Here is a 25,190-nt window from a genome sequence, read left to right as displayed (position 1 = left end):
TAAGCGGTGATATGATCTTGTAGAGTGCTGGGCTTAGCGCTGGTGCTGTGAATATGTTGGTTGCCTGGTTGAGTGCTGGTGCTGGGAAGGTGTGGGGTGCTGGGCTGTCTGACTTCTGGATCGGGTGAACATGGAGTTTGTCTGGTATCTGTGGCTGGAGTGTAATTGTGGTCTTCACTGAGGCTGCGTTCGATGGCTATCTGGATCAGCTCCTCATCAGACAGGTTGGTGTAGACAGAATAGTCCTCAAACCCCAACGATGGACCAGAAGCTCCTGGCACAGAAAGTCCAGCTGTCTCCATGATGATGCTGATAAGGGAGAATAACAAGACAACACAGAAATAATCTGATATTCTTGGCCTGTTCCAAACACATGATTGACATATGTCCATGATTGTTCTACTACCATCCAATCACAAGTTGTATGACTACAGAAGCTGACCAATCAGAACGTAGCTTATCACACTCTTGGTCCCTTTTATCACTCCCCTCACCTGTGTCAACCCCAACCACAAGGCCATGATGAGGTACTTAATATCAGACACTAAACCATTCCCATCTCAATGCCAATAGTCTCTCAGAGGAAACAAAACAGACTAGGAAAGTCTGTTCCTCGGAGGGCAGGTCTCTGCCAAGCCAGGTTATCTACCCAGGGCCAGCACATTTTGGAAGGCAGTTATAGATGATTGGAATGGTATGTGAGAAATCTGACAATATATTTTTATCACATTACGTCAGAGATACTGTGTACTGATTTGTGTGAGTTTTGGACAAAGGTTGTAGGAGTTGTAGCAAAAAGTGTGTTTTGAAGAAAACGCTAAATAGTGGGAAATCTAGTTGGCACAAAATATATATTGGCATTTTTATATTTTACCAAACCACAGCAAATTTGTTACAGCATCTCTATTCAAGTCTCAAAACAGAGACCGAGAACATCTGAAGGAAGCCACGACATTGTAGACCTTTGTAGACTCCAGAATGTCCAGAATGTCTCCTCCATTCTTTGCTCTCTTCACTGGCTTCTGGTTGCTGTCCGCAGCCAATACAAAGCACTGGTGGGATCCACTCATAATTCTGACATTATTCCTACCGTTGGGTTAGTGTGAGGTTAGGGTATTATGCTGTCGGGGACCTTTTTGTCGATCGCGACAAAACCCCCCGATCTGACGCAGATCTGGCTTTGATCGGCGAGATATTGCTCGCTGTGTGTGAAAGGCTCTGCGAGAGGATTGCACACAGAGAGAGAGAGAGAGAGAGAGAGAGAGAGACAGAGAGAGAGAGAGAGAGCGAGAGCGAGCTGTGTGTATGTGTATGTGTATGTGTGTGTAATCTCTCAAGAACAGATCCATCGCTGCGCTTGAATCTGTCGGTAGCCGTGTTGACAACCCGTGCACATTGGCTACAAGTGGGCGTGCCATCAGATCAGGAAGCAGGCCGCGCTTTAGCCAATCAAATGTAGTGGGCGGGATTTACTTGTGTGCGGCTCGTTCCCCACTGGAAACAAACCGAAACTCGTTTAACAAAAGCGTCCTCGGAGCCGATAAAACCACGGAAAGTTAGTAACATTTTAACTTGCTCTTTCATCATAGAAACAAGTGGGCTTATAACCAAAACGATCCATGTTCTTTGGGAGAAATGGTGTTAGTGTTCCGTGGAGAAATATTGTTAGTGGGAATGAAAACATAGTCGCACCACCGGAAGTGGAAGCCTGAGGGCAGACCAAAACCCCGGTTTCCCTGAGCACGGGTCCTCCGTACAGCTCCGCCCAGAGCCAAATGAATAAGTGAAAAACAGCAGAGGGCGCTGTTTTTCCTTTTTATTTGACGATGGGTTCCCAGATTGATGTGTTTGTGACTGTGTGAGCAGCCTGTCTTCAGAGAAAAATCTTGAAAAAAATTGAACGTTTTGGAATATTTTCCAAATCCACACAAATCTTGTATGGGGGTCTACACTTTGGCACAACATATTTTCAGAAGGGGGGGGGGGGTCTGCGGACACATACATATTATGCGTTGTCTACTTTAAACCACTGGTTTAAACAACATTAGAAAACAAGGCCAAATAAGCAACTACACTTTAGAAATAAGCCCCAAAAAAATCAACCCGCAACAATATTTAAAAGCAACTCTACAGAAAAACAAGCCCAAAGTCGCTTATAATAAGTGGACATGGCAACACCGTTTCTGAGTTGCATTACGCATTTTTAAGCTGGTTGACTTGTTGTTTGTTTCAGAGCGAGAGATAGAGACATACAGAGAAATAGAGAATTATTTAATGTCAATCAATAACGTCCTGTCTCATATTTCACAGGAGCCTTGCACGTTTTGTGAGACGTCGGTTAAAATGAATTGGAATAAAAACAAATCTATGTATCGGGTCTGGATAGCATCGTAGTGAACTATCCTACAGTGTGTGATCCCTTGTCGGCGATCAATTTATAGTGTGAAAACCACAACGATATATGACAGCCGATTTCAAGAAATAGACTCCTGTAGTGTGAAATGCTTAACGATCAGATGACTCCCCGACCACTTTAAAAGTCCTACAGTGTGTATCTGCCCTTAGGGATAGGGTCAGTTATAATGGGGCCAGTCGGACAAACGTGGCCATCGGAGTAATGACACTGTTGATGACCTAAAGGCAATTAAGGGCATGGCACCCCTGCACCTTCAGGACATGATCCAACCCCACACCCCATCTCTTCGAATAACTAACCACAACATTAATGTTAAATAATTAATAATAATTAGAGTAACCATACTAACCACAATATTGATGTTAAGTAACAATAACATTCATAACTAACCACATTATTAATGTTGAATAATTAATAATTCTTAGAGTAACCATACTAACCACAATATTGATGTTAAGTAACCATTGTATTCATAACTAACCACAGTGATAATGTTTAGTAACCATACTATTAATAACTATCCACAGTATTAATGTTAGAGGTTCTTACATTTATAATGAAGGTTGCGGTTAATCTCTCTCCTCTTCTATGTCAGACTTGCAGACTGTCTCTCTTTCTCTAACTTTATTCTTAGACCGTCACATGATTTCAGACACTTAATCCAATACAGTCCAATCCAAGTTTATTCATGAAGCACATTTCAAAACATCTGAGTTGACCATAGTTCTCTACAGTCAATACATGAAATAAAAGCACAATAAAACACAAACAAAGTCTGTCAACCTTGGTTAAAAGCCAAGGAATATAAATTAGTTTTAAGACAAAGTTTTAAAAACAGATGGGGGCCAGCCTGACGTGGGGAGAGGGACTTGTTCCAATGTTTGTGGTTTACAACTGAGAAGGCTATGCGAGAAGGCTATCCTGTGCTTGAGTCCCATCGTAGGGATGCCAAGCAACAACTGGTCATACCTTGAGGGGATATAAATTCTAAGAAGACAAGACGTGTATGCTGACGCTAAACCAATAGAACTATTAGAATAAATGAAGAATAGATACAAATCATATATATATATATATATATATATATATATATATATATATATATATATATATATATATATATATATATATATATATATACATTTTTTTCATTAATCCCAAAACATACAGGGAGGCAGTGGAGGGAGGAGAGAATGTAGCCTAATGGGGAGAAGTGCTCTCGCTTTTGGGTTCCTGTTAAAATATGTGCAGCAGCATTTTGTACCAGCTGTAGGTGTGATAGGGAGGCCTGTGACTAATACCAACATGAAGGGCATTACAATAGTCAAGTGAGTTGTAATGAACGCATGCCTAACCCTTTCAAAATCAGCAAAAGATAAAAAGGCCTTGACCTTTGAGATTTGATGTTTAGCCTATTTGAACACATTCCATGCCAGAGTTTAATATCTTAAGGCGGCTTTCCAGATGCATGGCCTCACCCTACCCCACACCACACCGCCCACTTGTGCCCCGGTTTCCACTACAATGAAGTGGGTAGAGTGGCGTGTAAGTGGTACTAAACTGGTGCCTAAAAAGTACCCAGTCCTGAGCAAGGCTAAACGGGGCTAAAGCTGTGACGTATAACGCTGCTGCTACTGATAGGTCAGCTCACAGCTGTGTCTGTCCACACAGGTCTCTGTAAAATGTAAACAATACGGCAGCAGTGTTGCCATGTCCACTTATTATAAGCGACATTGGGCTTATTTTTCTGAAAGATGCTTGTAAATATTGGTAGTACTTTTACTCCACTACAATTATCTGAAAACGTATTAGTTACTAGTTACTAGTTACTTTTCAGATATACATGATTGCATTATAAAACGTACATTAACCACTTAAGCCCTATTTTATACCTAGGCTATTTGAAAATAGCCGATCTACAAGCTCACAACGCGTCGCATCGCATCATTGTAGATCTGCTATCAAACATTTTAGTACTTTTACTTCTGGTTCCTTAAGTACATTTCATACCAATAGTTTTTGTACTTTTACTCAAGTCATTCCAGACTTTCACTTGTAGAGTACTTCTACATTGCAGTATTGATACTTTTACTTAAGTAAAACATTTGAGTACTTTTTCCACCACTGCTTGTTTCTAAAATGTAGTTTATTATTTGGGGCTTGTTAACATATGTTGTTGAAACCAGTGGTTCTTCAACATTTTCATATCAAGGACCCCCAAATTAATATGTATTTGTCCAACATTATATATATATATTTTTTTTTTTAAATAGCAGATGCACAAACTCACAATGCGTCGCATCGCTACACGTTGTGAGTTTGTAGATCTGCTATTTTCAAATAGCCGTAGATAGTCGCTTCTTTTGGGATTGTTTTCATAGACCTGATTGCTTGTTTTTCTGCTAAACCTGGCAACAAGGGTTAGCAGAACTAAACGCTAATAATATTTTTTATATAAGTGGTGGCAACGTTTTTAGACACCACACAGGTCTTCCCAACAATAGCGAAGATTAAAGTCAGGGTGAACATGGACAAATAATAACTTAATAGCCAAACTAGCTCTGAGGAAGCACGCTAGCATTTAGGTTAACTCTGTAGCCTGAGGCTAAGTTGCTGTGTTAAAGAAAGGGGCGTTGATTTCCTTCGGGAGGGGAGGGGGTCTGGGGGGGGGACTTTTGTGCAATGGAAACGCAAGACATTTTGAAGCGGTGCGGTGCGGTTCTGCATTGTGCGGGACAGTGTCGTGCTTAAGCTGTGATGGAAAGCCTCCTATAATGTACTCACCCACTGCCAGCGATTTATTGTTTTTTTTCGTTTTTTTCACCTCGCCACAGACCTCGCTAAATACCTTATGATCGCGTGTTCAACTGTTTGTAGACACACAGGGTAGTTGTGTGAGTGGCCCAGAGAAGAAATTTTCAATAGGCGACATTCCATTTTGCAGTAGTAGCAGTTTCTAAAACCCGTTTCAAACAGCGTTCAGCGCGGAGAAAAACAACACAGATTTAGCGGAAGCTTTAGAGCGGCGGCAGATGGGAACGAAATCTTCGATTGATGTCATTTCCGTATCCGGGTGTGCTACAATGAAATGTGTCACTGCGAGAGAGTGCTACAATGAAATGTGTCACTTCGAGAGAGAGAAAAAAAAAAAAAAACACTTCATGTAGGCTACGCGGTTGGCACGCTGCGGCTTTATTTAGGTTCGCGTAGATCTACGCGATTGGCATACAATGTGTTAAAGTGCTGTAAACGTCCGAAACGACTGATTCCGACCTCAAGTTTGTGTTATGAATATCCATGTCCTATGTATTGTATAAAATGCATAAGAATCCTTTGAATCCTATGAATCTTCACACAAACAATAAACATATCAGCATAATATGACTATTAATCTTTGTGTATCAAGTGCTTTTCTACTCACTACTGATCTGTCCAGGGACTCCTCGAAAATGAACTCTCTCCCCAAAGTTTCCTCAGGGAGACAAAGAGATGTCATCACCCATTGTCATGTGACTTTCTCCTCAAATAGCATGCTCCGACTACCTCTCATCAACCATAACATAAACATGTCATGAGCCTCTCTCTCTCTCTTCTCTGGAGATAAGGAACTTAAGGAATTTACGACCTACAGCCCTCCAAACAAGCAGAAGACAGAGCGCTCGTTTTTAGGCACGGGGCTTCGGGCGAGGCGGGGCTTTGATGCGACGCGGACCTGTCTGTTGTTGTTCCCCCCCACGTAGCAAACAGGAAGCTACGCTAAGGGAACGCTGAACACGCGTTCACACGCACGTGATAATAGTTATTGTCCATGACAGAGGCGCGCCGACTCAGCAGAGCTTGAGGCCGAGGAGGCGCGAGTGCCCGCGCTGACCGGCCGATGCTCTGATAGTCGACACAGCGCCGTCCGAGTTGTAAACCGATAGGGACAGAATAGTTCTTTTCATGGATCACTGTGTGTGTGTGTGTGTGTGTGTGTGTGTGTGTGTGTGTGTGTGTGTCTCAGGGAGAAACTAAAACAATGCGTGTGTGCGCGGGCGCGTGCATGCGCTCGTGCAGGTGTGTGCATGCGTGCGCATGTGTGTGCATGCGTGTGCGCACACACACACACGCGCACACACACATACACACACACACCCTCCCTCTAGTCTGGCTTGCATTGCCCTCTAGCGTTGGTTTTACAGAATTGCCTGAAAACAAGCGCTCCTTCTTCAATCGTCCTGGTTATTCAATCGTCCTGTAACATATCCACCCCTGCCTTTATATGTCGGCCTACCACTCTGGTATAATCCTAAATAAGCAGGAAATACACACATAATAATAATCATAATAATTTCACAGGCGTTGGAGGCGTGGAATAACTTAAAAGCTATTTTCAAATAGCCTAGATATAAAATAGGGTTAAAGTGGTTAATGTATGTTTTATAATGTAATAATCTAAATCTGCAAAGTAACTAGTAACTAAAGTTTTCAAATAAGTGTAGTGGAGTAAAAGTACAATATTTGCCTCTTGTACTTAAGTACAGTACTTGAGTACATGTACTTAGTTACTTTACACCACTGGTAATTATCTATTTCTATAATTTACAGGTCGGCAACAGAGCAGAGGTGCCGGACATGGCAGACCCAGTCCAGTTCCAGCTGCAGATCCTGGGTGGGATGAAACCAACTGGTTTCCAAAAGACGTTCCCTTCACTGCAGACCCTGGACCTCGCAATGCTGCTGCTGCTCTTCAGTCTGAAGATCCAGTGGACTTCCTGGAGCTGTTCCTGTCTGATGACCTCCTGGAGCATATTGTCACTCAGACCAACCTGTATGCACAGCAGTGCATCAAGGTTCAAGGTTCAAGGTTCAAGGTTGTACTTTATTGTTACATCTTGTGTACAGGTACATAAGAGTAAAACTTATTTTGGTTCAATTCAATTCAATTCAATTTTATTAAAGTGTCAAATCACAACAAGTTGTCTCAAGACACTTTACATGTAGAGAAGAGACCCGACAATCCCACCCTGAGCAAGCAATTTTACGACAGTGGCAACGAAAAACTCCCTCTTAACTGGAAGAAACGTCAGGCAGACCCTAGGCTCTAGGGTGGCGGCCTTCTGCCTCGACCGTGTCGGGGGAAAGAAGAGAGAGAGAGGGAGAGACAGAGGAGAGACAGACGAAGAGATACAGTACAAGTAGTAACAATAACAATAGTAGCAAATATAATAGTGTAAGATAGTATATGATAATATAATATAGTACAGCAATAATGTGTATGCAGTATATAATGGTATAATATAAGAATGTTAAGATCATATACAGTATAGTGTAGTGGTATAGTGTAGTGTAGTAGAAATCCACGGTCGTGCTCCATGGAGCTTCCTTCAGACAATAATTATTAAAATGATATTACATTTATTCTATTGTTATTAAAGTAATAACAATAGAATAAAGAAAACGTAAACAGATTTAAAGATGGGGTGCCGTGTTTTTAAAATGTTAAAATTATGTTTTTATGTGGACACGCCTCCAGTATACCTGGTTCTCACCTTAGCACCTCCTCCACCACCTTAGCACCACCCACCTGTCCTAGTCCCTCCTCCTCCTCATGCCCACACCTATTGTGCTATGATAATGAGGGGGAGGGTATAATTTGACTGTGTCATTAAAGTGCTGTTTTTCTATTGGCACGTTTGACCCTCAAGGTTTCAGCCTCCAGGAAGAAACTCAAAATAGTCAGAGAAGACATAAAACACCATAAAAACACCACCAGGGGGCTTAATGAAGTTCTATCAACCTCATAGACACATGAAAAACAGAAAAAGTGCAAAACCATGGCACCACCTCTTTAAAGAAAGAGTGCAAAAAGAGCATCATCAAATCAAATCAAATGTACATGTGCAAAAAGATAATAAAAACAACTTGGTATGTTGTATACACCACCAGCATTATTCTTCAGTAGCTGTCACCTAACTTTGTGTAAACAACTTCACAGTATATTCTATATACAGCAGATAAGGTGCAGCAGGTGCAGTTCAGGCATATAGTGCAAAAAAGGGATGGATGGTTGGGCGGGGCAGCTTAGCATTTCCCTTTGCCTTGGTTCGTTCTGGTTCTTGTCAGATCGTTCATGTACCTGATTGTTCGTGGAAAGAAGCTTTTTTGCAGTCTATTGCTATTTGCTAGTAGCTTTGAGACTGCGTAGGCGTTTTCCATGCGGCAACATCTCGAACAGTCTGTGGTTGGGATGGCATCGATCTTTGATGATTCCTCGTGCTTTGCTGACACAGCGTTCGTCGTACAGGGCTTGGATGGGGGGAGATCACATCCGCTGATGCGTTCGGCTGTCCGCACAAGCCTCTGCATTGCCTTGCGGTTGAGCTCGGTGCAGCTGCCGTACCAGGCAGTGAAGCAGCCAGTCAGGATGTTCTCTGTGGTGCCTCAGTAGAAAGCTCTTAGGACTTTTTGACCCATGCCAGCTTTCTTCAGTTTCCTGAGAAAGTAGAGGTGTTGTTGTGCTTTCTTCACCGCTCGCTCTGTCTGTACTGCCCAGGTGAGATCTTCAGTGATGTGCACCCCCAGGAATTTGAACTCTCTGACCCTCTCCACTGCAGCACCCCCGATCTGGATGGGGGAGTGATCTCTGGGAGGCCTTCTGTAGTCGAAGATTATCTCTTTTGTTTTTGCAACATTGAGAGCCAGGTTGTTCTCCTGGCACCATTGTGCCAGGTTCTCCATTTCATCGTCGTGACTCGTGATCAAGCCTATCACTGTGGTGTCATCTGCAAACTTGACCACTTAGTTGGAGCTGAACAAAGCCACGCAGTCTTACAGTGTAGGTGTACAGGGAGTAGAGAAGGGGGCTCAAAACGCATCCCTGAGGGGCTCCTGTGCTGAGGGTCAGGGGGGCAGAAGTGATAGTTCCCATCCTCACCACCTGACGTCGCTCTGTCAGGAAGTCGAGAATCCAGCTGCAAAGGCTTGGGTTTAGACCTAGAATCCGTAGCTTGGGGTCTAGTTTGAGGGGGATTATGGTATTGAACGCTGAGCTGTAGTCTATGAACAGCATTCTCACATATGACTTGTCACTTGTCATTGTGCATAGAAACTGTCACTGTTATTCAACCACATGCTATGGAAACCTGTTGACCTGCCAGAACTAAAAACCTTCCTAGGGCTCCATTTTCTGACTGCCATTGTTCATAAGCCGGAGCTGGGGATGTTCTGGTCTTCTGAGGAAATCATAGCTACCCCCTACTTCAACAAGACCAGACCATATAAAAGGTTTAAACTTGTTTGGCTATTTCTTCATTTTAGTGATAATGCTAATGCATCAGGTACTGACAGGATGTTCAAAATCCGCCCAGTTTTGGATTTCATACTCTCCACATTTCGTGACATGTAGGCTACCAACCAAACAAAAACATTTGCATTGATGAAGGTACACTGCTGTTTCGTGGGCGCCTAATTTCAAAGTGTACAATCCTCAAAAGCCTGTAAAATATGGCATAAAGGAGAACGTTTCAGTATGGCAGAGAGGGAGAGTGAGAAACTGCATTGTGGCATACAATAAGGCCATGAATGGAGTTGATAAATTGCACCAGAAAATGGTGTACTCCCCGTTTGTCAGGAAGTCCAACAAGTGGACAAACTAAGTTGTAGCCTATTTGTTTGAAATCAACGCCTTTTCAACGCTTTTGTCATTTACAAGGCCAAACATCCACAGGGCAGCTGTTCTCTCGTTCATGCAAAGTGTGATTAAGTCATGGACAAGCCCGAGATATGCTGGGGGTGAGGAAGAAGGGAGCAATGACCCTCCACCTGCATAGGCTCCTAGGGCACCCTACAACGACCCTCAGTGCAGGCTGAATGCACACTTAGCATGTACGTGTAGTGTTACCTCCCACTGCCCAAAAGCAGGGACCAACCAGGCAATGCAGGGTTTGTACCAAAAGGGGGGGGAGACGAGGTGGTACTGTACATGCTGTAATATCTCCTTACACCCAGGGGAATGTTTCACCAAGTACCACTCAGAGCTAAACTATGCTGAATAGTTCAAACTGTGGCTGTGACAGACAATAGTAGTATTCTTTTTTTTTAATATTTTTACTGGAAGCAAGCTAATTATCCTTTTTCTAACTAAATGGTGATGCATAGTTTTTTACCTCTGGGTTTTGTGGACACTGTGCTGGTCGAGGATCAGGTCTGCTAACCTGTTTATATATTGTTTATAGAATATGTTGTATATATATATATATATATATATATATATATATATATATATATATATATATATATATATATATATATATATATATATATATATATATATATTGTATTTGTGACATTTGTGACACACAAAGATATGCCATAGATTTAGTGCACTGAAAGATGCACTTGAATGTAATCTACACAACTGCACTTGTTTTAAAACGACTACTGTGGTACAATATTTATTACAATTCAACAACAATTATGTCACAGCATGTCTCATGAGTATATTAGAACCCCCCCCCACACACACACACATTTACAGTACTACCGTACAACACAAAATCAGCCCAAAATATGGTGTACAAAGATGTGTTAGTCAAGTAGACCAGAAACCACCCACCACCCCATCTCAACCCCACATCACCCAATGTCTGATCTAAGATCTGATCCTTGTAATCCTTGCTATTGGTTGATTGTAATGTTGGTGACAGGGGTAAACTGATATGGGTTTATGTAATAAATGTAATAATAATAATAATAACTAGAAGGTACTGTTCCTGAAGAAACAGTGTGGGATCGCTAAGAATGTTGATGGTATTGAGTATTGATAGTGTTAGTAGAGTTAAAGGTTTGAAAGGTTTAAAGGTTTTAAAGGTTTTAAAGGTTTTAAAGGTTCTAAAGTTTTGAAAGGTTCTAAAGGTTTGAAAGGTTTGAAAGGTTTAAGAGGTTTGAAAGGTTTGAAAGGTTTAAGAGGTTCTAAAGGTTTGAAAGGTTCTAAAGCTTTGAATGGTTCTAAAGGTTTGAAAGGTTTAACAGGTTCTAAAGGTTTGAAAGGTTTAAGAGGTTCTAAAGGTTTGAAAGGTTCTAAAGGTTTGAAAGGTTTGAAAGGTTTGAAAGGTTTGAAAGGTTTGAAAGGTTTGAAAGGTTTGAAAGGTTTAAGAGGTTCTAAAGGTTTAAGAGGTTCTAAAGGTTTGAAAGGTTCTAAAGGGTATTTACTTTAAATTATTTTTAGTCACTTTATTTACTTTAAAGTATTTTTTACTAATTTCTACAACTTTTAAGTATTTTTACTATTTTTTACAACTTTTAAGTATTTTTACTATTTTTTTCAACTTTTAAGTATTTTTACTCATGTTGAGTACTTTTAAGTATTTTTACTCAGTATAAGTACTCTTAAGTATTTTTTAATCAAGGTACTTACTTTAAAGTATTTTTAGTCACTTTATTTACTTTGAAGTAGCTTTTACTAATTTTTACAACTTTTAAGTATTTTTACTCTTTTTATCAACTTTTAAGTATTTTTACTATTTTTTTCAACTTTTAAGTATTTTTACTCATTTTGAGTACTTTTAAGTATTTTTACTCAATATAAGTACTCTTAAGTATTTTTACTCAAGGTATTTACTTTAAAGTATTTTTAGTCACTTTATTTACTTTAAAGTAGCTTTTACTAATTTGTACAACTTTTGAGTATTTTTACTCTTTTTATCAACTTTTAAGTATTTTTACTATTTAAAAAGTGAAATATCTCTAAAAGTACAAATTATTTCAAAAAATTCTAATGGTAGCCAATATGTCCTAAGTAGGCTGAACGTTATAGAGTTGGAACGGAGTTTCTATCTAAAAGTATGAATTTCTCCATTGAAATGAATGGGAGTTTTTTAGAAGTAAAAAGTGAAATATCTCTAAAAGTACAAATTATTTCAAAAATTCAAATGGTAGCCGACATGTCCTGAGTAGGCCGAACGTTGAAGAGTTGGAACGGAGTTTGTAGCTAAAAGTATGAAGGACTAGTTAGGGGCCAAAAAACGGTGTTGACAATAACAGTAGTGTGATCGCTTTAGCGATCCCACAACTAGAAGGTACTGTTCCTGAAGAAACAGTGTGGGATCGCTAAGAATTTTGATGGTATTGAGTATTGATAGTGTTAGTAGAGTTAAAGGTTTGAAAGGTTTAAAGGTTTTAAAGGTTTTAAAGGTTTTAAAGGTTTTAAAGGTTCTAAAGTTTTGAAAGGTTCTAAAGGTTTGAAAGGTTTAAGAGGTTTGAAAGGTTTGAAAGGTTTAAGAGGTTCTAAAGGTTCTAAAGGTTCTAAAGCTTTGAATGGTTCTAAAGGTTTGAAAGGTTTGAAAGGTTTAAGAGGTTCTAAAGGTTTGAAAGGTTTAAGAGGTTCTAAAGGTTTGAAAGGTTCTAAAGGTTTGAAAGGTTTGAAAGGTTTGAAAGGTTTGAAAGGTTTAAGAGGTTCTAAAGGTTTAAGAGGTTCTAAAGGTTTGAAAGGTTCTAAAGGGTATTTACTTTAAATTATTTTTAGTCACTTTATTTACTTTAAAGTATTTTTTACTAATTTTTACAACTTTTAAGTATTTTTACTATTTTTTTCAACTTTTAAGTATTTTTACTCATGTTGAGTACTTTTAAGTATTTTTACTCAGTATAAGTACTCTTAAGTATTTTTAATCAAGGTACTTACTTTAAAGTATTTTTAGTCACTTTATTTACTTTAAAGTAGCTTTTACTAATTTTTACAACTTTTAAGTATTTTTACTCTTTTTATCAACTTTTAAGTATTTTTACAATTTTTTTCAACTTTTAAGTATTTTTACTCATTTTGAGTACTTTTAAGTATTTTTACTCAATATAAGTACTCTTAAGTATTTTTACTCAAGGTATTTACTTTAAAGTATTTTTAGTCACTTTATTTACTTTAAAGTAGCTTTTACTAATTTTTACAACTTTTAAGTATTTTTACTCTTTTTATCAACTTTTAAGTATTTTTACTATTTAAAAAGTGAAATATCTCTAAAAGTACAAATTATTTCAAAAAATTCTAATGGTAGCCAATATGTCCTAAGTAGGCTGAACGTTATAGAGTTGGAACGGAGTTTCTATCTAAAAGTATGAATTTCTCCATTGAAATGAATGGGAGTTTTTTAGAAGTAAAAAGTGAAATATCTCTAAAAGTACAAATTATTTCAAAAATTCAAATGGTAGCCGACATGTCCTGAGTAGGCCGAACGTTGAAGAGTTGGAACGGAGTTTGTAGCTAAAAGTATGAAGGACTAGTTAGGGGCCAAAAAATGGTGTTGACAATAACAGTAGTGTGATCGCTTTAGCGATCCCACAATAATAATAATAATAATAATAATAACAACAACAACAACAACAATAATATGTAATAATATGTTAATGACATACATTTTATTACAGTGTGTTAAAGAAATAATTTATTATATGACACCATGGATGTGTAAATACACATCTACATGTAAACCACAGAGAATCAGAATCCTGCTTGAATTCACTGTAAACCACTGGTTATTCCTGTTCCTCTTGTACTGCTGGTTTTCTATCCTACCAGGACCTCTAATACTAGGATTAATAGGATAGAAAACCAACATTAATAGAGGTCCTGTTAGAATAGAAAACGAGCAGCACTTAAAGTCCTGTTGGATATACAAACCATCAGTATAAAGGACCAGGGTTGAGTGACTACTAGTCTCACGTAGAAACATCTGAGGAAATCTAAATTAAATGTACAGTAGGAGCTAGAGCAGTGGTGAGAACAGCTGCTGACAAACCTACACCCAATGCTTTGAAGACAAATCATATCACCATACCAATATGAAGTATTTTCACTGGTTCTGCAATTAGGTTTATTTTTATTTTATTTCCCCAGACGTTTCAGTAGGCAGAGATCTTTGAGTGACCAGTGGTTTAATCCATTGGTTTGTTTAAGTGTCCAGGACCAGTGAACAGTCCACTTCATAGCAGAGAAACTTGATGAGTCTGGAAGGAAGATTTAAATCCCTGAGGAGCTTTAACCTGCCAACACCAACCAGATGTCTGATCCTCAGTCTGCACAGCAGCATGAGAGGATGAGGAGGAACTGTAAACACACACGCATGCACGCACGCACGCACACACACACACACACACACACACACACACACACACACACACACACACACACACACACACACACACACACACACACACACACACACACACACACACACACACACACACACACACACACAGTAAATTACATATATATGTTACTAGTTCTTGTAAAAACATCTACAGCACCACATGCACAGTACCTAGCTGATCTAGAATCAGATCCGACCATAGCCTTTGACTGTTTGAGACTAGATAATAAACGTACCTGCTCTGATCTGGATTTCGGTCCAGAGTGGAGAAGAGACCAGATGTTCCATCAGTCTGGAACACAGCCTGACGTGGCTGACGTAGTTTAACAGCAGAGAAATGAGAGGCCCCACCAAGCGACTGATGGACGGCTTGGACACAGCCTCACAGAACTAGACAGATGAAAAAACACACAACTAGACAGAGTAGTAAACGCACAACCAGACAGCCTAGAAAATGATGCTGCTGCTATCCCTCTAACCTCTCTGTTACCCCCCTACAGATCTCAGATTACTACTTCATAACCTTCTCTCTCTATCTACTCTCCCACCTAAACCCAGCCACCCTCAAACACAAAACATAACCTGAGATCCCTAGACCCCTCCTCCTCTCCTCTCTTCCTCTATCCACTCCTCTCTCTCAACTGATTCTTCAACCTCCTCTTTTCTCTCCACTATGTCATCTGTGTTTGACTGTCACTGCCCTCTCTCTTCCAAGCCAACATGCCTGTGTCTTTTCCACATTCTCCTCCCTCCTTAAACCCCCTCTCCCCACCCCCTTCATTCCTCTGCTGAAGCTTTTGTCACCTAATTTGTTAACAAGTTTGATGACATCAGAAGGTCTCTCATATTTAGTTCTCTCATATTCCCACTAATCACTGGGGTGGCACCAAAAGTATTTCTCCTCCTACATGACTGGCCAGACTTTCTTGGAAAGGAAACTCCTGAGGGGCGACCTCGGCTTTCCCACCAGATTGTAGTAAATTATGTGGAACGCCCCCTTCTGTGACGCACACAGAACTTTTTTGCCCCTAGTCATTTTCAAATAGTTCAAATAGCCTACAAGCTCACAACGTGTTGATGAAGATCGGCTTGTTGAACGATTTAAAAAAAAAAAAGTAAAAGTACAAAATGGCAAAGAAGTTCAGGGATAATGGGTAAGGCACCGGCGAAAATATGGCCCTGAGTCTATAACGTCAGACCCTTCCTCACTCAGGAGACTATACACAGCTCCTTATCCAGGCCTCAGTCATCTCCAAGCTTGACTACTCTAACTCACCCTTACAATCGTTCCTGCTCACTTATAGAGCTAACACAGGCAAGCTGACCGAGTCTTCCCTAAAACACTCTGGACAACGCTCCTCCTCACTAGAATCTTCTCCCCCCTGGCTCCAAGACAGGCTGAAACACCCCTGCTGTAAGAACAGCAAACCAACTCCCAATTTGCCCCCGTAGTCTGAAGACTCACCTTTTCAGACTCCTAGCACTCACCTCTTCAGACTCCACCTTATACCCCTAGCATCCCTTCTTGTTTTTTGATAAATGCTGATTTACTATGCAGATATACTGTATGTTGGTTACTTATTCTCATGCTTTTGTTACTTAGATTTGTTTTTCTTGACCATCAATGTTAAGAATTGTGTTTAGATAGCATGTCGTTTGAACAAATTATAGTTTGTTTACCTAGTGTCCTAGTTTCTTTGAGGCATTACATTGTTCTCACTGCACTCTACTTATGTGACCATTTACCCTGTTGTTTGCAGTCCATGCTTCCTCTATTTACTCCAATCCATGACCATGACAACAATGGAAACAAACATAATTTTTTGTCATATATGAATGAAGAGTGAGCTTGAATAGAAACATAAGAGTGGTTTCACCTGGAGACAGCTCCATAGAGCATCACGGTTCCAGATCGTCTGCTCTTCACTGTGTGTTTGTGTGGGATGAGGCTTGCTGCCGTGAGCGCAGTGGAAACAGGAGCGAGCGTTGCAGCCGTGGTCCAGCAGCAGTTTGAGCATGGGGAGGTGCTCCATGCTAAGGAGCACCGCAGAGGGAAATTCAGAGGGCTGGGTGGAGATGGAGGCATTCACGTCAGCTCCGTACTTTAGCAGAAGGGACACCACCCCCACAGAGCCTCTCCTGATGGCAACGAGAAGGGGCTTGGACAAGTCCAGGTTGGGGTTAGCTCCAGCCTCCAGCAGCATTTCAGTGGCTTCCAGGTTCCTGTTGTAGACGGAGAAGTAGAGCGCAGTGCTGTGTTTGTCCTTGTAAATCTTACGTCGCTCTTCAGACAGCTGGCAGTTGGGGTCGAATCCTGTGTCCAGGAGAAGTTCCATGATGCTATTGCAATTGTGCTCTGCGGCGATGTGCAGCGGGCTGATGCCGCTACTCGCGATTCTGCTCCGGCTGGTGATGGGAATCAGCAGGGACACGATACTGAAGGAACAAAAAGCAGTCATTAACACCACAGGAACACAGAGAGACTAGTGTTTTTTTATATTACTGCAAGGCACCTTCATTGTAGAAGGTAAGTGATTGATTGTACACAGAGAAGTGTTCTGACCGTGTGTGAGCTTTCTGCACAGCAACATGGATGGGCAGAAGACCAGAATTGGTGGATCTGTTGACGTCTGCTTTGATAGACAGGAGCAGCTCCACGGTGGACACATGACCTTGCTTACATGCTTCATAGAGCGGCGTTGCACCGTCAGCTGCAGCGCCGTTAATATCAGCGCCTGAACACACAATAGAACACAGTCTATCTGTCTGTCTGTCTGTCTGTCTGCTGCTCTGTCCAACAACCTATGATATAACTCTCTTGTACTGCTAGAAAACCAGCAGTACTAAAGGTCCTACTAGGATATAAAACCGGCAGTACTAGGGTGTCATATACCTACCGTGTTTGAGAAGGTAGCGTAGTGTTTCCAACTTTCCACTTTGAGCAGCAGTGGACAGAGGAGTCATGCCGTAGTTGCTGGTTGCACTGATTTTGGCTCCTCCGACTTTAACCAACATCTCACAGATCCCCACGTTGTTCTGAGAAGCAGCTGCATGCAGCGCTGTATATCCCTGCATACTTGGGATGTTGACTGCTGCACTGTGGCTTAACAAAATGGCCACCAGCTCTGTATTGTTCTTCTCACATGCTGGGGAGAACAGACACTGTTTGGTAAAGATATACGATAGCTTCTGTTGAATTAGGCTGTACAGTTTGTTTGTGATTTGATTTCTGAACCATTTTGGTATTTTTCCTCTGCTACTTTCTTAACAAGCAGAGAAATGCTGCCTTCTTCAGAGACAATCGTGTATAATCGTGTATTTTTCAAGAATGACACTTTTTCTTTTAAGATGAGTGTCAGAGGAAATACAGAGAGGGTTACGGAACAGATTAACTAAAAGAGGATTCACCAGTATTTTTCTACCCTGATTTCTGCACACCAGCTACCAATGAATGGTTATAGAGGCAGCAGTGGCTCAGGAGCAGCTACTTGGAAATAGGAAAGTCCCCGGTTCAATCAAATCCCTAACTGCTCCTGGGCAGGTTGGTGACGCAAAACGTGACGCAAAACGCGTCACATAGGCCCCAAATAACCCCCGCCCGTCACTTTTCCCAACCTGGAGGAAGGGGTGAAAAGGGAATATGCGCTGGGTGAGCAACTCCATACAAGTGGATGGGCGGGGATTTCCGGTGCCCTCTCTATTACTTTTAACTCTATGATTAGGGATCATGGTAGCATTGTAAACCAACACTGGAGGTCCTGGTAGGAGAGAAAACCAGCAGGGTTCAATAAGGAACAGCATTGGGAACGACTGAATAGACATATAACACAGTTATTTGCCACATTATCAATCACTAACTGCAGCACAAACTGTGGTGTTTGTACCTTTTTTGAGAGGAGTATCTTGATTTTCATTCACAATTTCAGGATCAGCTCCTCTCTCCAGCAGCAGACGAACACAGCTTGCATGCTCATGATTGACCGCTAACATCAACGCTGTTTGTTTCCCTGCTGTTTTCTTGTTCAACATGCCAGGCTGGGCTGGAGGAAACAAGACACACTTAAGTAAACTGAGATAAGATATAATAATAATCCCCATAAAAATAATCCCACCACGTATTCTGTCAAAGTGTTCTTCAACAGGACAAACAGAAAGCAAGTGTTTGTTTTACCTGTCAGCAGCACTCTGAGACAGGCTTCCTGGCCATAGGCGGCTGCCTGGTGGATTGCCAGCCAGCCAGGCTTACTGGACACCAGGTTGCATCCTGGGACGTTAACTAGCGTACTGACTCTGTTAGCGTCACCAGTCTTTATCGCCTCTAACAGAGGATCCTCCACCCTAGAAAAAATGGCACATTACATTACATTACAGTCATTTAGCAGACGCTTTTATCCAAAGCGACTTACAATAAGTGTATTCAACATAGGTAGGGAACGAAAACTACTAATCACCAGAAGTCTTTAGTGCATTTTCTGCAAAAACAAGCAACCAAGAGTATACCTAGCGCTAAGGTAAAAGTGCAATATATCAGCTACCTATTTCCTTAAACAGATGAGACAAAATAGCTAAGTCAAATGAGCATGAGCTAAAACAATTAAGTGTATCGACTAAACAAGATCCAATAAACAATACAACAATTGAAAACAAGCGTTCGTACAACTAGTTAACAACAAGTAGGTCAGGCACCACATAGACACTTTTACAATCACACTGATTCTTAATGCCGACCATAGAAGGATTATCGATCTCTGGCTCTGGAGATCTTATGTTTCTCAAATTCTCTTCTTTTTAATGTATTTATTTATGTATTTATTTATTTTGATTAGGACCCTATGCAAGGGGTATTCCTTGCACAAATAAATCACTGGTGAAAAATAGAAAATGGCTCAATAGTGCCCCCTACAAAATGTTTTAACTTTAAGCACCACAATACGGTTTTACCTATATACACAGAATTTAGCACGCACTTGTATCATGTTTGTACTTGACCTATTCAGATCCGCCTCAAACTCGCACAATGAAAAGTTATAAAAATAGTTTTTGCAAACGTGTCAACTGTCCATCTTTCACCACTAAACAACTAGTGCTTTGTAACTCGGCACGAGTCATGTCTTAAAGACATCTAGGTGGCAATATTGAGTTATAACGCCGCCTACTGGTAACATGAATCATGTTAGTCAGGGTGGCCGTAGCTCATTGGGTAGAGAGGCAATCTGGGAAACAAAAGGTCCCTGTTTCGTGTCCCGGCCCCGGCCTACATATCGAAGTGTCCCTAAGCAAGACACTTAACCCCTCACTGCTCCCTGAGGCACTGCCCCTAGTGGCCACTGCTCCTGATGCTTAGGATGGGTTAAATGCAGAGGACACATGTTACTTTATATTATTGATTTGGTCTGTGTTACTGGTGTTTTTGTTTCGGCCTGGTGAGAGTATGTTTTGCACCGTCCGTGCGTCCGTCCGTCCGTCCGTCCGTCCGTCCGTCCGTCCGTCCGTCCGTCCGTCCGTCCGTCCGTCCGTCTGTCCGTCCGTGTGTGTGTGTGTGTGTGTGTCATTCTTTCTGTGGACAGCTAATCTCCGGCACCGATGGCTTGATCCCAGCGAAACTGAGCACACACACTCCCTGGATGCCAATTCAGAACCTCTACCCCAAATATTTCACATGGGCCTGTTATAGCGCCACCAGGAGGCAGCTTTTGGCAACAAAAAAAATTGACAGTACTCCTACAGATTTTGTCCACACATCACGCAAATCGGCACACAGTATCTCTATAGTCATGAAACGAAACAGGTCTTTCAGATTTTTGATATTCCATCCTGATTGGCTAAAAATGGCTTCCAAAGTTTGCAGGAGTACTCCGTTTTGAACAAAATGCCTCAAATCATGAACACAGCATGCAATTTCCGTGAAACTTTGCACGCAAATTCTCATTTTTCAAATCAGCCTCATGATGGCGTTTATAACAGGCCGATTCGTGTTTTCACCTATAACTGTCAATTCAATTCAATTCAATTTTATTAAAGTGTCAAATCACAACAAGTTGTCTCAAGACACTTTACATGTAGAGCAGAGACCCGACAGTCCCACCCTGAGCAAGCAATTTTGCGACAGTGGCAACAAAAAACTCCCCCTTAACTGGAAGAAACGTCAGGCAGACCGCTCTAGGCCTTCTGCCTCGACCGTGTCGGGGGGAAAGAAGAGAGAGAGAGGGAGAGACTGCACCGATCTAACTGCACCGATCTGTGTAAAACTTTGTGTGCACACTTCGTACAGGTCAAGGGAAAACCTTTGCCCTGCATTTTCACATCTGCCTTTTATAGCGCCTGATCTCTATAGTCATGTAATCAAGAAGGATCTGTTTGATTTTTCATATTCCATCCTGATTGGCTAGTGGCTTGTTTTGAACAAAATGCTGCAAATCATGCACGCAGCGTCCGATTGCAGTCAAACTTTGCATGCACATTCACACTATGTTGAGGAACAAATGCCACCCTTTTAACATTGGCCTGTTATAGCACCACCAGCAGGTCTTAATTTAGCAAAACATATTTTTTGAACAAAATGCCTCAAATCATGAATACTGTGTCCGATTGCCATGCAAGGCCTAAGAAGAAATGGCACCCTTTTCACATTAGCCTATTATAGCGCCACCAGGAGGCCACAATAACCTACCTGACCAGGCGGAGACCTGTGCTCCGAGGAGCACTTTTTCTAGTTTTGTTTATATTTTTCAACTCACTCCTCTGTTTCTCGGGCAACATGTATTTCCATTAATCTGGGAACCCATTCATTTTTCCCCTTTGTTTTTGTCTCTAGGGGCACCACCTGCTTTTTTGTATAGAAACAAACTGTTTGGCTCCTCCCGTTTCTTATTCTACTTCCTCCCGGGTGCTTCTGTGTTTATTCCTACTAACAACAACACTACACGTTTAAGTGGTGGTGGTACTGACTGAGAGATTATGTTTCCATTAGCACTGCAATACGCCACACGTGACTGTCACGTTCCCCTTGAAGATAAAGCTGCAGCATAGTCCTACCAAACCCCATCTTTGCTCGGCTAGGTTTGGTCAATAAGAACACAATGATGTCATATTCATTTGCACCTACCGGTCAGCACGCATTGTGGTCGGAGGATTGGGAGAACTGTAGTGAGCGGTGATAATGTGATCTTGTAGGGTGCTGGGCTTAGTGCTGGTGCTGTGAAGATGTTGGGTGCCTGGTTGAGTGCTCGTGCTGGGAAGGTGTGGAGTGCTGGGCTGTCTGACTTCCGGATTGGGTGGACATGGAGTCTGTCTGGTATCTGTGGATGGAGTATTATTGTGGTCTTCACTGAGGCTGCGTTCGATGGCTATCTGGATCAGCTCCTCATCAGACAGGTTGGTGTAGACAGAATAGTCCTCAAACCCCAACGATGGACCAGAGGCTCCTGGCACAGAAAGGCCAGCTGTCTCCATGACGATGCTGATAAGGGAGAACAACGAGACAACAATGAGAAATAATGTGATATTCCTGACCTGTTCCAAACAAATGATTGACAAATGTCCATGATTGGTCAGCTGCCATCCAATCACAAGATGTATCACTAAAGCTGACCAATCAGAACGTAGCTTATCACACTCTTGGTCCTTTTATCACTCCCCTCACCTGGGGCAAAAAAAGGGTTGGGAATATGACAAATAAATATACATCAGTTGATCACCCGACATTCAGCGTTAAGGCCATGATGAGGTACCTAATATCAGACACTAAACCATTCCCATCTCAATGCCAATAGTCTTTCAGAGGAAACAAAACAGACTACGAAAGTGCGTTGCTCTGAGGGCAGGTCTCCGCCAAGCCAGGTTATCTAGCCAGGGCCAGCACTTTTTGGAAGGTAGTTATAGACAATTGGAAAAGTATATGAGAAATCTGACTGATATATCTTTATCACATTACTTCAGAGATACTGTGTATTGATTTGATTTGTGTGAGTTTTGGACAAAGGTTGTAGGAGTTGTAGCAAAAAGTGTGTTTTGAAGAAAACACTAAAGAGTGGAAGATCTAGTTGGCACAAAATAGTCTGCAATGACTCAAATAAAAAAAGACATGCATTTCCTTTACATCCGGATAAAATATTCTACCAAACCACAGCATTTTTTGTTAGAGCATCTCTATTCTACTCTCAAAACAGAGACCGAGAACATCTGAAGGATGCCACGACTTTGTAGACCTTTGTAGACTACAGAATGTCCAGAAGGCTTCTTGTTGCTGCCCGCAGTGGGATCCAATCATGACATCTTAATTCTTAATCTGACATTATTCCTACCGTTAGGTTAGTGTGAGGTTAGGGTTAGGGATAGTCAGTAATAATGGGGCCAGTCGGACCAACGTGACATCAGAATAATGGGTCGTCGGAATAATGACACCTAAAGGCAATCAAGGGCATGGCACCCCTGCACCTTCAGGACATGATCCAACCCCAAACCCCATCTCTTTGAATAACTAACCACAATATTAATGTTAAGTAACAATAACATTCATAACTAACCACAGTAATGTTAAATAATGAATAATAATTAGAGTAACCATACTAACCACAATATTGATGTTAAGTAACCATTGTATTCATAACTAACCACAGTGATAATGTGTAACCATTAGTAACATACTATTAATAACTATCCACAGTATTAATGTTAGAGGTTCTTACATTTATACTGAAGGTTGTGGTTAATCTCTCTCCTCTTCTCTGTCAGACTTGCAGACTGTATCTCTTTCTCTAACTTTATTCTTAGACTGTCACATGATTTCAGACACTTAATCCAATACAGTCCAATCCAAGTTTATTCATGAAGCACATTTCGAAACATCTGAGTTGACCATAGTTCTCTACAGTCAATAAATGAAATAGAAGCACAATAAAACACAAACAAAGTCTGTCAAACTTAGTTAAAAGCCAAGGAATACAAATGAGTTTTAAGACAAAGTTTTAAAAACAGGTAGCGTAACCCTAACTCTCCTGGGCTTGAGTCCCATCGTAAGGATGCCAAGCAGCAACTGGTCAGCTGAACTCAGAGACCTTTAGAGGACACAAAGTTTACTAGACAAGTGTATACTGACGCTAAACCAATAGAACTATTATAATACATTTAAATATAAAAATGATATAACTCACCCGATCTCTCTCTCTCTCTCTCTCTCTATATATATATATATATATATATATATATAGATATAGATATAGATATAGATATATATATAGAGATATAGAGATATATATATATAGATATAGATATAGATATATAGATACTTTTCTATGAATCCCAAAACGTACCAGGGAGCCAGTAATGTGTCTGATCTACTGTCATAATAAAATACATCAAAGACCTGACCTGTCATGACAACAACAACAACAACAACAACAACAACAACAACCATATTTAGATCCTGTTGTGCTTTTTCATCAGGTCAACATGTCAACAAGCATGTTCAAAGTTCCCTTTGATGTATTTTACTGTGACAGTAGATGCATGGTAACATATGTACTGTATTTTTTGACGTGTGATTGTAAGTCGCTCTGGATAAGAGCGTCTGCTAAATGACAAAATTATAAATTGATTTTGATTTTGTGTAAATCATATTTACCAAACTACCAAAATGTCACCAGTGCTGGTGATATAAGTAATATTTTTTGTGCGAATGTCCAACCCAGCGCACACTACATGTACGTCAGTTCGGCTACGGCCCTCGCAAATGGCTCAGAGTTCCAGGATAGGTGTAAATTAGATAATACTCAGACCTACTCAAGCCTGTGTCTTTGATGTTTTTTTTTATTTACTACACAAATACAAACACACATTAACACACCTAGTAGACAATCGTTCTACTAAGCGGCCAGTTAACTACAATCTTAGTCAACTACGACCTTGCCAGTAGGCTCACATTCTACTAGCAAAGTATAACCAGGTTTGGCAGTCGGGTCGCGTTTTAAACCTACAGAAAGATTGGAACACAGAAACAACAATGACAATATTTACTGACATGAATCTTCACACAAACAATAAACATATCAGCATAATATGACTATTAATCTTTGTGTATCAAGTGCTTTTCTACTCACTACTGATCTGTCCAGGGACTCGAAAAAGAACTCTCTCCCCAAAGTTTCCTCAGGGAGACAAAGAGATGTCATCACCCATTGTCATGTGACTTTCTCCTCAAATAGCATGCTCTGACTACCTCTCATCCCCCATAACATAGACATTATTGTTGTTGTCATTTGAACCTCTCTCTCTCTTCTCTGGAGATAAGGAACTTATGGAATTCACGACCTACAGCCCTCCAAACAAGCAGTACTCCCCTTCATACATGTATGTATCCACCCCTGCCTTTATATGTCGGCCTACCACTCTGGTATAATCCCAAATTAGCAGGAAATACACAGATTATAATAATCATAATAATTTCACAGGCGTTGGAGGCTATTTTGAAATAGCCCAGGTATAAAATAGGGCTAAAGTGGTTAATGTATGTATTATAATGTAATCATTTATATCTGCAAAGTAACTAGTAACTAAAGTTTTCAAATAATTGTAGTGGAGTAGAAGTAAAATTATAGACAATTGGAAATACTCCAGTAAAGTAAAAAATCACACCCAGTGTGAAGTGGGCGGTG

General features: G+C 40.9%; 2 protein-coding genes across 2 annotated transcripts in view; both read right to left on the bottom strand.

Annotated features, from left to right (window-relative positions):
- LOC308103920 (ankyrin repeat and SOCS box protein 2-like) overlaps positions 1–7,206 on the bottom strand; it is a gene marked incomplete at both ends in the record, with an annotated part of 33,250 nt that extends 26,044 nt beyond the window's left edge. The window contains 2 exons of the mRNA XM_080454129.1: positions 1–309; positions 7,040–7,206. The exon at positions 1–309 is cut by the window's left edge and continues 42 nt beyond it. Of these exons, the coding sequence (XP_080310255.1) occupies positions 1–309; positions 7,040–7,206 (476 nt within the window). The remainder of the gene's footprint in view (positions 310–7,039) is intronic.
- Positions 7,207–9,176: 1,970 nt separating this feature from the next.
- On the bottom strand, positions 9,177–23,244 carry LOC308103918 (ankyrin repeat and SOCS box protein 2-like; the record flags this gene model as incomplete). The annotated part of the gene is made up of 9 exons (XM_080454127.1): positions 23,226–23,244; positions 21,644–21,997; positions 18,710–18,876; positions 18,423–18,578; positions 17,436–17,684; positions 17,102–17,273; positions 16,416–16,974; positions 14,775–14,928; positions 9,177–9,454 (listed from the first exon to the last, which is right to left on the bottom strand). Exons 2-9 carry the CDS (start codon positions 21,988–21,990, stop codon positions 9,177–9,179), a joined length of 2,082 nt encoding a protein of 693 aa, XP_080310253.1. The 5' UTR covers positions 21,991–21,997; positions 23,226–23,244.
- Between the last annotated feature and the right edge of the window lie 1,946 nt (positions 23,245–25,190).

This window comes from Gymnoscopelus braueri (assembly GCF_963280865.1).
Source record: "Gymnoscopelus braueri genome assembly, chromosome: 16".
NCBI classification, from domain to species: Eukaryota; Metazoa; Chordata; class Actinopteri; order Myctophiformes; family Myctophidae; genus Gymnoscopelus; species Gymnoscopelus braueri.
Note: the sequence above shows the minus strand (reverse complement) of the source record. Positions and strands in the feature narration are given on the sequence as shown.